Genomic DNA, 13,905 nt, shown 5'->3' with positions numbered 1-13,905 from the left:
TTTTACACAGGGCAATGTGCGTGCACCCATGCACACACATAGAGATCACTCCCTTTTTCTTCTAGAATTATGTGCACTATAAGAATATATGCTCCAGTCAGACAGGAAGAAACATGCCTGAAATTCATGAAAACTAGGTCATTATGCCATCTTTTAGCACACAAATCACAACACTAATATTTCAGCCTTCATTATGAACCCTAAACACATACTGTTCCCAAAATGCCAGTGTTTTCTTGTTTTTCAGACAGTGCTTGCTTATTTACAGCAGCATTTACCCTATCCTCACCATTATTTCATTCACTCTTGGACAACCAACGCATGGTCGGTGCAAGGAGGCTAACCTAAAAAATTGTGTTCTAGTTATTTATCGACTCGTTATAGGCAGAAAAAGAAACAGATATAGCTACGTCAAATAACCACAAAACCTACAAATACACTTATTCCTACCTGAGCACATAAGGCAAAAGGAGTCGTGTGATGTTTGACTGGGCCTCGAAAACCAATACACATCACGGCATACAGCACATGCTTCTAGAACTTGCATTTATATTGAACAAAAAGCACTCGTATGCAGACGTTAACACTGGGTAGACATTAGACACCATGCAAAAGTCAACGTGTACTATGGGATGACAAAAGTAACCATGAAGAAAGCAGAGCAAGGTCTAGTTGGAAAACCTGCCCGCCTGCCGAAATTCAAGAGAACTAACCTGACTAGAGACCTCGTAGACGACATGCTTGAGGATGATGCCTTTCTTCTCGGGAACCAAGGCAACGCGGATGGTGTCCTGTGCCACCATCTGAGCATAGCTGGAGTTGAGGATGCGAGGGTCCGAGCCACCGGACTTCAGGTCCAGGCTCATCATCTTGCGGCCAGTCAGCCCCAGCTTCTCGCGAAGCTCTGCCGGACTTCCCAGCAATGGATTTGGCAACACTAAAACAAGTACGGGCAATGTAACAAGACGCCTAGGTAATGAGTAGGTTTGAAGAGTTGGTATGGCAGGATTAAAGTATCACAGAGCAAGAAAAAATACAGAGCACTGAGGTGCATTAGATGCAGTCAAACCTCACTGTCCACGCGCTAGGAGGAAGCGGGCAGTGTAACGCAGGACTCCACTTCTAGTCCGGCTGCAGCTGCACATGGTGCAGCTAAATACAGACATGAGTGTCCCATTTTGAAGGTAATCTGCGGTGGGTTCAAAGGGTAGCTGACCCGAGATAGCTGACAAGCTTCGTGTGCACCGTGGTCTCATGTGCCTGGTTCACGTTGAAGTGACAGACAGTCATGAAGGGGAATTAGCTTGCCGCTGCTGCCACTCATCATGCCAGCGTTCTGACAGTGACTGTCCGCAGTCATAGAGTGAGCTGCGTTCACGTTTGCTTGCGCAAACGTGGCACCGTGCTTACTAATTTAGTTGGTAAGTGAACATTTGCAGCAGTTCATACGGCTCACAAGGCTGCTAACCTTACTGCGTATAGCTGTCTAATAATTTGCTATCACAATGAATGTTTCACTTTTCGGGCGACACTGAGACTTCTATCATGCAGTCGAAAGTGCCCTCTACCTTCCTATAGTATAATGTAGACAACCTTGCATCATAGTGGAGGTTGTGCTATATTCTTGCAAATGCAGTACCTCTAAAACAGGGAGCCGGTCAGACGTCTCACTTGGGAAGACAACAGAAAGGTGCTGGCTGCACAAGTCCCACTTGCATGTGGGAAAAAAATACAGTAAAATTCCGTTAATTCGACCTTGATAAAACTGACGAAGCTTTTCTAATTATCTGGAATGTTGAATTAAACAAGCTGTAGGAAAAAAAATCACCGCTGATTTATTTGGAAGTACTTTCTCGATTCTAACACGCTGCCAAGTAAAACGCTCCCCCACTTTCTATGCGTCCAAATAATTACCAATGTAGAGATGACATAAAATGTCCGAAACAAAGTAGAAATCTAAAGCGCACGCAACTGCTCAGAAAAAGCAATTCACCAAGGATTACGATACTCCCTAATGCGAAGTGTTTTAATTTCACGGTATACTGGCTGGTGCGGACAGTGTCTTGTGCAGTACGTTGCAAATGGGGTGATTGTGGTGCGAGTGCCTCGCTAACCTGGAAATCGCGAGAGCCAGCACGTGAGTGATGCGTAGCTGCGAATCACAGCAGCCACTGCAGACAGACCTCCTGGACGACGCATACTACTCTGGCACCATCTCGTAGCCATCGTCGCCGCACTATGCTTTTCTTCTCACGCTGTCACCATATCCTCCTCCTCGCATCTTTAATCCCCCGTTATGCTCATTCGCTCAGTTACGCCGACACTCGCCACAGGAACATGGGCAAGGGTTGAATATGTGTTGTACAAGAGCAGCCAGTTCTCGAAAGTCAGCTTCACTGCGACACTTTCAAGTTACGCGGTAAAGCATACAAACGCTACGAAGTCTGTTTGGTATTGTGTCCGATTGCACCTTGCAGGAAACTTGTGATCCACATCGGGGAAACAAAAAAATGGAATGCGCGTTAGAATCAAGCAAATACCCTATTCAGACACTGAGAGCTATCATTATTGCTTGAAAATATTCACAGGGCAGGCTGAAAATAGGCATTTTTGACCGGACATGATCGATGTGTGTTCGACGCATTCATTGTCCCCTGTGCTCCACCTAGACAGATCGCTGCCACTAAAGGGGTCGCTATTGAGGTCACCGTAGTAGTCAGGCACGTGCACGCTGACTGGAGAAGTTGGGATTTATACGGCGAAGGTCATATTTAGGATCGAACTAACGTAAGTTAGGGCCCATGGAAATTCATGGGCGCTGGCAGTGGTACCTTTGGCCAAAATCAAATTAGCCGGAATCAAATTAACGAAAGTCTACGGTACAGGAAAAAGAAAAGAATGTTCTTGCAGTTCTCTTCTAAGCAATGGTCATAGCAAACAGTAAATTTACACTTCGTTTTGGTTGGGTGTGAGCGCAGCTTCTTGCCTTACTCATTTGTTACCTCTGCAGAGCCACCCCCAATCTTGAGCTTATTACTTGTCAGTAAATGTGATGACAGCTGGCACAATGTCAAATGCCTCAAAGTTTATGGCTATTTGATGTATAATGCACACGTTGGCAAGAACAGATAGCTAGTGGGAATTACTCAATTTTTAAAGTTAACCCGAGTCAAACACTATTTAGGATAACAGCTTATTAGACCAATTTTTTACCATTGAAAATGTAACTGCGATGTTCCAACACGTTAAAATAACCAAATAACCAAAATGCGCGTGCATATCATTATTTGATTCGATATTCGAAGCTAGGTGTTTGATTCGTATTCGAAAGTTTTGACATTTACACACCCCTACTTTGAACACTTTACCCTTAGGACCTTTCTTTGTTTTAACTACCACCTTCAAAGACCAACTTCACTTTCACAGAATTGGTTAGAAATGAATAGTATATATAACTGAAGCAATCTCAGCAAAGCTGCAAGGCTGGTAATTGTATCATTTTCTCACTAACAGTTTTTAATTAGCACCTGAGCAGACATGTGCACATATGGCGGTTAGCAGATATCATGCAAGTCTCAGACCATTTCCTACGCGATTTTTCAGCATGCCATGGATGCTACCTAATCTCGGAGGTCATGCCGAGGATAGACACTGGTTCTCACCATTCTGGGCTCTGAAACATTTCCAGCGAACAATAACGGTAAAATTTTTAAATTCTCGTTTCAGTATCAAAAACATCAATGTTTGCTAGCTTTTCATAGCGCAGTCATTTTACAGTCAAAACTTTGCATGGATCCTGCTCTATATCTACGCTACTGGTAGCAGTTGGCAGTTAGTGAGTGCAGTTTAGTTACAGATTTAGTTGCAGCTAGCGTTAAATGAGTGCCTTATGCCCTACTTGACCATCTCGAGGCACTCCATGAGCTTAAGCCCAATTTGCACGGGCAGGCAGACAGATAAACTAAAACCTGAAAATTGAAAAAGACCAAACTATTGATGAAGAACTGAGTGTTGCCTCATGCGTACCTTCAAGATTGAGCAGAGACTTCTCATCCAGCTGCCGGCCCTGCTGTGCTACTGCCACAAGTGCAAGGCTCCTGTACAGGCTTGTTGGAGTCACAGGCCCTTGCTTGGCTCCAGCATACTCCCACACCTGTCAAGGGCAGTGTTTCATGTGGCCGCAATTAACACATACAGACAAACATCTCTCATTATGAAAGAAACTACTGTACACCTACTCTATTACAAATACAAGAAAGAAGTTGAACAGAACGTTGGAAAAAAAAGCACCTGTGCACCTCGTACAGAAGGTAAACCAGTGAAGCTGGAATGTGTGGCCCCAGTTTTTATCGCTGGCTTAATTCTGACGGTTCATTAAACTCTCTCAATTTTTGGTTACATCTTTGTTTCTTAATGAGGTGCCGCACATTGGGCTTTGCATAATCATCATCATTAAGGGCCGCAATGAGTGGTTCATTGTATTAATTCTGCATGTTCATCAAAGTCTTTCTGAATCATGTTACACATTTGTGTTTCGTAATGCGTAAAAATGTTGATCACTGTTATGCCAAGTAGTTACCAGGTGACATACCGGGGCCGCACATTTCATTTAATTAAAGACAGGGACACATTTTTCAAACCCCGGCTCCTCCGCCCAACATTGCCGCTGGCGATCTCGGTTGGCGTTGGCAGCGTAAGGTTGCCGCTTTAGGTCTGCTTCGACAACTAGCTCAGCTGCACGAGCCACCGGACCAGCCCGACATTGTCACTTGTGCTCCGCACCTTGGGCCAATCGTATGCCGAGGCGTTTGCGCAACGCTGACGAGAGCTCTCCCGCTCCTGCCCTTGGCGCCGTTGCTCGTAGGCCAGCTGCTCAGGAGAACGAACGATACATGGCCATTCTATTGTGAAGTCAGAGAGCGACTGCTGCGTCCGCGCTCTGCTGCTAGAGAGAAACGTCACTATGGACGTAGCCAATGGCGCTGAACTTTCCACTGAAGGGTTTCTTTGGTTGGACCGCGAGCATTTCACCTACGCACATACAGTTGTGATACCCCAGAAGGCTTTCCTGTCAGTATCACTTGTTATTTTTATGCCTGCCCAACGAGAAATTTTCTGTCCGTCCCGCAAGACTAATGCAATGGCTCATGCCCCCCTAAACAATGGCTCATACCCCAGCAGGAGGGTTTCTGTGGTTGGACCATGAGCGTTTCACCTAGGCATATACAGCTTCACTGTAAAAAACAATTCAAACAGAATTAACTCCTCTACGATGACCATGCAAACAGCGAAAACGCATCATGTATGAACATGTTCTGCAGCCAAGCTGCTCTCCCACGCTTCTCCCCAAGCATATACACACACATGGACCCAAGCTGGGCACATACACAGCGACCCAAGTTGGCATCGAAAAGGTTCATTGAAGATTGGCATGCACCCAGTGCCACGTATCGGCGTGAACGGCCCACATTTTACGCTGCACTATCTTTGGGGTCGGCCCACATTTTTGGTGTTATAGCTAGACAGCCGAAAAGGAATTAGGCCTGACAATGCCAAGAATGCCATTCACAATAAAACAACAAGAAGATGCTGGTTTATACATTATAGGCCAGGGGATTGCGTGTACACCTGTGAGCAAATGTGTACGGACTACAGGCTTTCCAAAAACCGAATTTATTTGCAACTTGCACGTTAAACTAAAATGGAAGAGTTTTCTGAAAAATTTACAAGTCCAAGCTTGCACTGCAAGCAGTTACAAGTTACATGCATAGGCAGCAAAGTAAACAGCTTTTTTTCATGGACTCCTAGGTCCGTATGTTAAATCCATGTCTGTAATTCAAAAGGGTGCCATGTGTTCCAGAAAGTAGCATGGGCTACTGCGGCCAGGACCAAATTTCCAATTAAACACTGCAGTTCTAGCTTAGCTGGCAGTCTTGGCAGGCTTCAAAACATGGAAGCTTCAGCCTGGAGCCAACATTTTGAGCTCTGATAAGACAAGACCCCTTTCAATACACTGATTGCAGGTTGGGGTCTCTTGTTCAACCATAGTTGATTACTTCAAGCATCCATCTTGTTACGACCCTTCTGCCTTGTTTGGGTATCACAGCCACTAAAATTTTGAACAGTACCATAGTGAGCCAGTGTCCCTGATAGCAGCAGCACGATGAGGCTTCATGATACCAACAGGGGTGATATATGGAGTAGTTCATACTGTTTTTCAAACAGATGGTGCAATTTCAATAACACTTTCAGTACATCATTGCCTAACATACTTCATGGTCAGAATTATAACCTGCCAGTAAAGTTCACAGTTATTAACTAGCATTGAAATTCTGCCCATTTCACAAATTGCAACAATGAATCCAGAGGCCACTATCTGGCAACACAAACAAATGTTAGTTACAGAAAATATGAAACATAACTGCCATTTAACATCATGAATGCAGAGCTAAGGGCATAGACACCGTAAGCCATTCTTCAACGTCCTCAGACACTCACACCATAGGGAATTCTTTCATACCATAAGAGTTCAGTCAGCTAAGAGGAGTATCTTAACCATAGCTGGCACATATTACAATTCATTGATGTAGAACAAGTACAGATAATGCAGAAACAGAAAGGAGTGGGCCACGCTGCATACAGAGGAGAATTGCACACTTTGACCAAATGTGCATGAGACCACAGACTACTCACGGCACATCAAAATAAGTTTATAAAATCAACCTGTTCTGAGGATGCCAAAATGGACTACTTGTAGCATTTTGCTGCAGTAAGGTGGATGGTAATTGTTGCCAGCAGGCACTGTGCCCTTCCTGGTAGCAGTTGCCAGCTAACTCCTTGTTTCTCTAAATAATTGTTTTTATGAAAGCAAATTGAATAATACTGATTTAAACCATACTCAACCTTGGAAAATTCAAGTTTCTGATAATTCAAGTGAACAGGTGGAATTGGCAAATGCCTGACTGAAGTTGACTGCACTACAAAGCATATTTTCCTGGGTTCACAAACATTTTTCTACTGTCCTGCTTCAACTCAGAGTAGCAAATAAATGATACAATGGGGTCAAAGAACTGCTAATTATCTGAAGCAAAAAGAAAAAATGTTCTACACATGCCTGCATTCGACACTGCCGCCTTACTCCGATGGCAGGCAAAGCAGCCTGTCTGGTATGAATCGCCCTAATCTGCAGCCTATCACAGGAACAAAAACAAGATTTGCTTCAGCGTCTCACCACTAAACGTGACTACAACAAAAAGGCTGTGCTTATTGTCTGCTCATATCTGAGGAGCAGAGTCAATGCATGACTGTCCTACAAAAACAAGATAACCAACAGCTGTCTCAATGATGCACATCTATAATTACACACCATGAACCAGGGCTTTACGCTGTCTGCTAAAGGTGTTAATAGGCTGCAGTGAAGGAGATATTCTGGTTTAAGCAATCATGATATTGAAATTGAGGGAGGAAGGAGGGAAAAATTTGAAATTTGTAATATGAATTATATAGCAATTGTTATTACATTTGTAGCCAATCTGAGAATCCACTATATGCAATTGTAGAATATTTGTGTTGCTCTATATAAGATAATCATTAGCCTGCAGGGAAAAAGACTGGCGCTAGTGGTAATGGTTCCGAATGATTCTGCTGCAGGAGAGCTGCAGTTGTGCAAAGCACCTGTTCCTAATTGTACACAGAGCAGAAAAATATTGCCAGTAATATATACAGTAGCCGACTGATTTCTCAGACTCCAAAAATTCGGACTTGATGGATATTCCATACTTCATAAATGCACCATCCAGGTTCCCATAGAGCTAATGCATATTCTCGACCAATTTTTCGGACAACATAAAGCCAGAAAGGGCTAACGCAGAGTGACTTTAGAGCGAGCAGGCGCTGGCTATCAAATTTTATGAAAAGAAAAGGCTTTTCTCTTCGAAGGCAGACAGATATGCCAAACATTGCCCAAAGAATATGAAGAGAAATTGCAGTTCTCAGAGGTACGTTTTGAAGTTGCGCCATAGAAACTGCTACTACTTCAGAGAGATTGGAAATGCCGATCAGACGCCGCTCTACTTTGACATGCCTGCCACCACAACCGTTGAAAAGAAGGGAGCGAAGCAAGTGCGTGTTTTGTCTTCCGGCCATGAAGAAACTGGAGTCACCGCAATGCTTTGTTGCACTGCGGATGGGCACAAGCTGCCCCCGTATCTTATCTTCAGATGGAAGACGCTCCCGAAAGGAATAGTGTTTCCGAGTGGTGTGATTGTGCGTGCAAATGAAAAATTTTGGATGACCATGGACTTGGTCGCTGACTGGATTGATAGCGTTTGGCGGAAGAGACCCGGCGGCAGTTTCGGTCTGCGTGGGATGCTTGTGCTTGACGCGTTCAGGTGCCACCTTGACCAGCGCATCAAGGACAAGCTGGCTGCATGCAACACCGACCTTGTCGTGATACCCGGCGGCATGACGTCACAGCTCCAGCTGCTCGATGGCTGTTTGAACAAGCCAGTGGAAGATAGAATTCGGGCGCTCTACACCGAATGGTTTGTCAGTGACTGCCACGAATTCACGCCCGCCAATAAAATGAAGCGTGCCTCACTGCAGAACTTTGCTGGATGGGTGAAAGATGTATGGTGCATGATCCCGTCTGCCATGGTCAACAAGGCTTTCAAAAAGTGCGGGATTTCGGAGCCATGGACAGCACCAAGGATGAAATGCTTTGGTCCGTTGATAGCGATAAGGAGTTGTCCGATAGCGACGACGGGTGATATCTATTGTCCCATGCGACTCGTACCAGCGCAGTGAAAATCTTGACGGTAAGGTACGCCGCTTCCATAGAAAACAGGTGCACGTTACAATCGAGGGCGCGTTAGAATACAGTAAATATGGTAATTGCGATAGGAAGACTCGAGGTGCCTTTGAGCTGCTGTCGCCTACCACGCATGGAAGGTCTCTACAGATGTGAGAGATACGTAGTGCGTTTGGTTGCAGAAACGGCAAAGCCAAGTGGGTGCTTTAATTGGCTCTAAAGCGAAGCCGGGGGAGCATTCTGCCTTCTGCTGCTAGAATGAGAATTGTGCGCACAAAAATTCGCGTTCCTTGAAAGAAGCCAAGTGCATACAGTTGTTAGAGCTAAATGGACAGTAAACTTTCAGCTGCGTATCCCAATGGTTTTCCTTCAGTCTCGTCTCGCACATAATCGAGGTGTGACACCTGCAATGCCGCTGCTGATGTTCATTGTGCCAGCATTGCGAGACGCCTGGTAGCTGCCGTGGTGCAGTTTCTTCTGTGCAGCAGCAGCAGTTTGCCATGCGTGCTGCACTGTGCCAACACATTGCTTCAGATATTGAACCCTAGACAATTTTGTGTGACCGTCTTCTTACTGTCCTCCATCCGTTGATGTGCTGTTGTTTACAATACTACTGAACAGAACACAATCCAAAGAGCACCACAATGCTAAACTTTGCTATCACTTATGCTTTGCCATTTTTACGAAACTGACAATTTTGCTGATCATGAGAAGAAAATTCACAGAAGAATAAAAATGGCTTGGAGTGCATACAGCAGGCATTACATAATCCTCACTGGGAGCTTACCACTGTCACTGGAAATAAAAGTGTACAATCATTGCATTCTACAGATGCTAACATGTCGGGCAGAAACTTGGAGGTTAAAGAAGCTTAAGAACAAGTTAAGGACCGCGCAAGGAGCGATGGAACGAAATGTGTTAGGTGTAACTCTAAGAGACTGAAAGAGTGGTGTGGATCACAGACCAAATGATGATAGCCGATACTCTAGTTGACATTAAGAGAAAAAAAAATGGAGCTGTGCAGGCCACGTAATGCATAGGGCAGATAACCGCTGGAGTTACGAAATGGGTGCCAAGGTATGTGCAGTTGAGGATGCCAGAAAACTAGGTGGGGTGATGAAATTAGGAAATTTCCAGGCACAAGTTAAAATCGGCTAGCGCTAGACAGATGTAATTGGAAATCGCTGGGAGAGGCGTTAATCCTGCAGTAGGCATAAAAGAATAGGCTGGTGATGACAATCTTACAGGGACCTTGTTGAGCAGCACTAAATGAACTAATATTGGTAAAGTATTCTCTCCAACCTAATTTCATTCATATAGTGGTACAAGGATGAATATTACCTAAGAAAATGACAGCCAAAATGGCCATCTTGAATTTCAAGTAAGAACCTCACTGCCCAAATCTCAGAATGACCTGAGATTTTAAAGTATTTTTTCCACATTTTGACTATTTTGGCAGAATGAAAGTACTCAAAACTTGCTAGGTTGTGTCCCGAGTTACTTTAGGTTGGAGTCGATGAGCAAAACGAGAACAAGAAAAAAGCGGGAGCAAACGTTTCGACAAATAGACTTGTCTTTATCAAGGCGACATGTCGCCTTGAAAATGAGAAGTCTACTTGTCGAAACGTTGGCTCCCCCTTTTACCTTGTTCTCGCTTTGCTCGTCTTGAATTTCCATCTCCCGCCTTCCCCTTGTTTTCTTTTCTTTAGGTTGGAGTGTAGTTCCTTGCCAATAAACAGTTGACTGTACACAAGCAGATGCCGTCAAAATTTATGACATCATGGTGAGCTGCGCTGCACAAACTTCAGGATGGTATTGCTACCTGCCTCGTTCTTGCATTTTTCACTGGCTTACACCAAATCTGCTCTCATGGTGAGAGTGGTCCGTTTGTCTATACACCCTTCTACAAATTCGCAACTGCACTTATCTGCAATGGACATTTCTCCAACCAATGGCAGCGCAGGTCAAGATTCAAATGAAGACAATGTCCTAGATGCACATTGCACATGCTGGATCGAGCCCGTCTCTTGTGTGTGGTATCACAAGAGCCACACCTGCATATTCTGTGTCATAATACGAGCGAACTTGGTATGTACACGCTGTTTGCAAAAATGACTGACGCCGTTCGTTGGGCAAGCTGCCCCACAGGAAAGCTAGCTTTACAATTACAGAAAGGGTATATTTGCAGAACCATATTTTATTTTACTAGCTAACAGTTTATTTTAATTTTCTTTGGTGCACCTTTAGTGTAGCAATAAAACTAAGTGTATTAGCCTCATGATAAATGAAGATTCTATAAGTTGCCCACGGGATAAGAAGTACTGTGATGAACTTGCAAGTACAACTGCGAATACTTCCCAGTAATAATGACATGCCATAGTACGACAGGTACACAATTCAAGCACTACATAGCATGTACAATCTGAACATAATATTGACCATAAGTGATATTTTGTTAAAAGCAGAGGAGCTATAAGAGTCAGTAATGCTGGATGTACAGTTCAAACCTACCGGAGCGCGTTAAATGTGGTCGTACTAAAACAAAGAGTTTAAAAGTATATTCAAACAAAGCCATACTCATTCCCAGCAGAGTAGCATGTAGATGAATATACACTAACCACTGCTTTTTAATAAAGAGCTTTCTCTCTCTCTCTCTTTCAAACAAACCTGTACACAATAGTGGCGACAATGACAGTGGCAAAATTATGATAATGCCCATGAACAGCTGCTTTGTTTGTTGGTTACCATTACGCAATACTGTTAAGTGCCAAGAAGAAACTGCCGCTTTGTGGTGGAGTGGCGTCTGTAGTGGTCTTTGCAGTGGCAGGTTCATGCGAAGAAATCTGACGGGTCATTGCGCTGGCTGCACTGCGCCAAGTGGCCCCATGCGGATTTTCCACTTTGCACTTCGTACTAAGCAGAGTCCGGTACTACTGTTCGAGTAATCTAGTTCAAAATGCATGTGGAGTTGTCGGAACCACGAAAAAACTTAGAAAAAAAATTTCGTTATAAGGGGGACTTTTACTGAATACAAACACTACTCTAGAAAACTACTTAATAAAGAATGTTTCCTTTCACACAAATTGTAATGCAATGCAGACTTGTTACGCCAATCTGCCCTTTGAAGTCAGGGATGTAGCAATTGAAATCTTACAAAACGATGCTCCGAGTTTGTAATAAGGAACGTAATAGCTTAAGTTCCTTAAGCTATTATAACAACATGTGCACTGCCCATCCAACAAAATTTTTAACTGAGATCAACCTGTTAACTTGTCTATATAACGGAAACCTTACAAAATGTGAGGTTGCAACTAAGCTTTTCATACATAGTAAAAGACCTACCTCCTATAACCCGAGCCATTCCTGCATGCCTGGTCTAGCTGCTATGCTTGCTAGCTCGAATCTTGACACGCCCCTCCAAATATACAATGGGAAAAATATCTGTTAGCAGTGCATTACCCCGTTTTAACGTTTCTTATCTTTGTCGAACCCTCACGCATGCAGGGCAGACACCAAAGCCAAGAGGCGTGTATAAAAGAAGAAAAGGCGGGAGGACGGAGACCTAGGCCGTTTCGCCTTATCGTTGAAAGGCAACACGTATCAAAATGCTTCTATCGCAGCAGCAGCTCACGTGACGCAATATAGCATACCGCCAGCGCTTTTCCTCCACCTACAAATATCGGTCTTTATAGCTTCCGCCGCCACCCCCCCCCCCCCCCCCCTCCGCCTTATGAACGACGCGCGTACGAGATAATTGTGTGCCTACACCTTTGCTCACTTAGCGCAAGACAACTGAGGACAATGGTTATATTGTAACGCACTTCAGGCAAGTCGCGATCCGTGCGCGCTCCACTCGCCGGTGCCCATGCAGGGAGAACCATTCGAGACTTCTCGGGACCTCGACGCAGCGCGCGCAGGACGTTGTCGTCGTATACCAATTGATACAGAGCATGCGTAATCGTAGCGGTTAGGCCGCGATGTGAGCTGCGCTGAAGCCAAGAGATCTCCCGCACTTGACTGAAGCGGAAAACGCGCGGGATCGCCCCGAAAGCTTTCAAAGCTCCGTCGAAAAATTGCCTCATAACAGTTGTGTGACACACCGGCATTCAATGCCAGCATGACAAAGTGTTAGAACTGTTCGCGCAAAAATATAAACCAACTCGGTCTTTCATTGAAAGCAGAGAACTACGCGTCTAGCCGAGCGGCGTGCTTCAGCAATCCGAAAGTAGAACGATCGCTCCTAAGAGAGCGCCGAGGATTGGGCGACAGCGCTCGCCGAAAAGTCGGTGCCGTCCCCGCAAGCAGCCAGCGAAGACGTTGAACCACACAAGAGAACACGCATGCATATGTCACAACTGCCGTAACTCCGCCGCACTGCACTACCCTTTTCGGTGAGCGGACAACAAACTTGCCGAACGGGTTTCCCAGCTGAGCTCGCCGCAAATGACTTTCGCTCGGCGCGCACGAGAGCCATCGACGAAAAAAAAAACGCGGTCAGTTGAGGAGAGGAAAACAAAAGAATAAAAAAAAGGTCATCTTTATCCAGGTTCACCCCCCCACCGCAATCTCGCGCGCGACGAAAGGAGGCGTTTCCGTCTGAACTGCCCTCATTTCAACTCCATCACCACCTCCCCACCTGATCCAACGTCGTCTTGGGAAGATTCGTCGACGCCAGCAGCCGGCCGAAAAGTTCGCGGTCGATTTCGTTCCTGTCGTTCGGGTTCAGCAGGCTGTGAACTTCCTTGTAAAGTGCCGGCACGGCGCCTGCAAGCCATCACATTAAAAATAAGTAACAGGACACGAATGCTACCGACTCGTCCAAGTGCGTCGGCACATGTGTAACCGAGAAGCGCATCAGCACCACCTCCAAAACACGCTCGCATGATTTGCGCACTCACCGACGCTCAAGTCCACCGTCATACTGCCTCAAAATTTTCAGAACCAGGCTGACCAATAATGCGGCGTTTTCATTACTTCACACTTATTTCGGGAAACATTACCGGTTTACAAGACGAACAGAAGGTATCACATGCGAGATGCATTGCCGCACGGAACCGACGCGACGTCGGCGACGTCCCGCAGGCAACTTTCTCCAC

The 13,905-nt window shown here is 45.1% G+C and overlaps 1 protein-coding gene across 1 annotated transcript in view; it reads right to left on the bottom strand.

Annotated features, from left to right (window-relative positions):
* The window catches only part of LOC126529342 (sorting nexin-8-like), a 33,016-nt gene extending 19,146 nt beyond the window's left edge, over nucleotides 1–13,870 (bottom strand). The window contains exons 1-4 of the mRNA XM_050176945.3: nucleotides 13,708–13,870; nucleotides 13,446–13,573; nucleotides 4,027–4,153; nucleotides 714–937 (exon numbers count right to left, since the gene is read on the bottom strand). Of these exons, the coding sequence (XP_050032902.2) occupies nucleotides 714–937; nucleotides 4,027–4,153; nucleotides 13,446–13,573; nucleotides 13,708–13,729 (501 nt within the window). The 5' untranslated portion in view covers nucleotides 13,730–13,870. The remainder of the gene's footprint in view (nucleotides 1–713; nucleotides 938–4,026; nucleotides 4,154–13,445; nucleotides 13,574–13,707) is intronic.
* Between the last annotated feature and the right edge of the window lie 35 nt (nucleotides 13,871–13,905).

The sequence above is a fragment of the Dermacentor andersoni genome, chromosome 8, assembly GCF_023375885.2.
Source record: "Dermacentor andersoni chromosome 8, qqDerAnde1_hic_scaffold, whole genome shotgun sequence".
NCBI lineage: Eukaryota > Metazoa > Arthropoda > Arachnida > Ixodida > Ixodidae > Dermacentor > Dermacentor andersoni.
The sequence above is the reverse complement of the archived record's forward strand: the minus strand, read 5'-3'. Positions and strand labels throughout refer to the sequence as shown.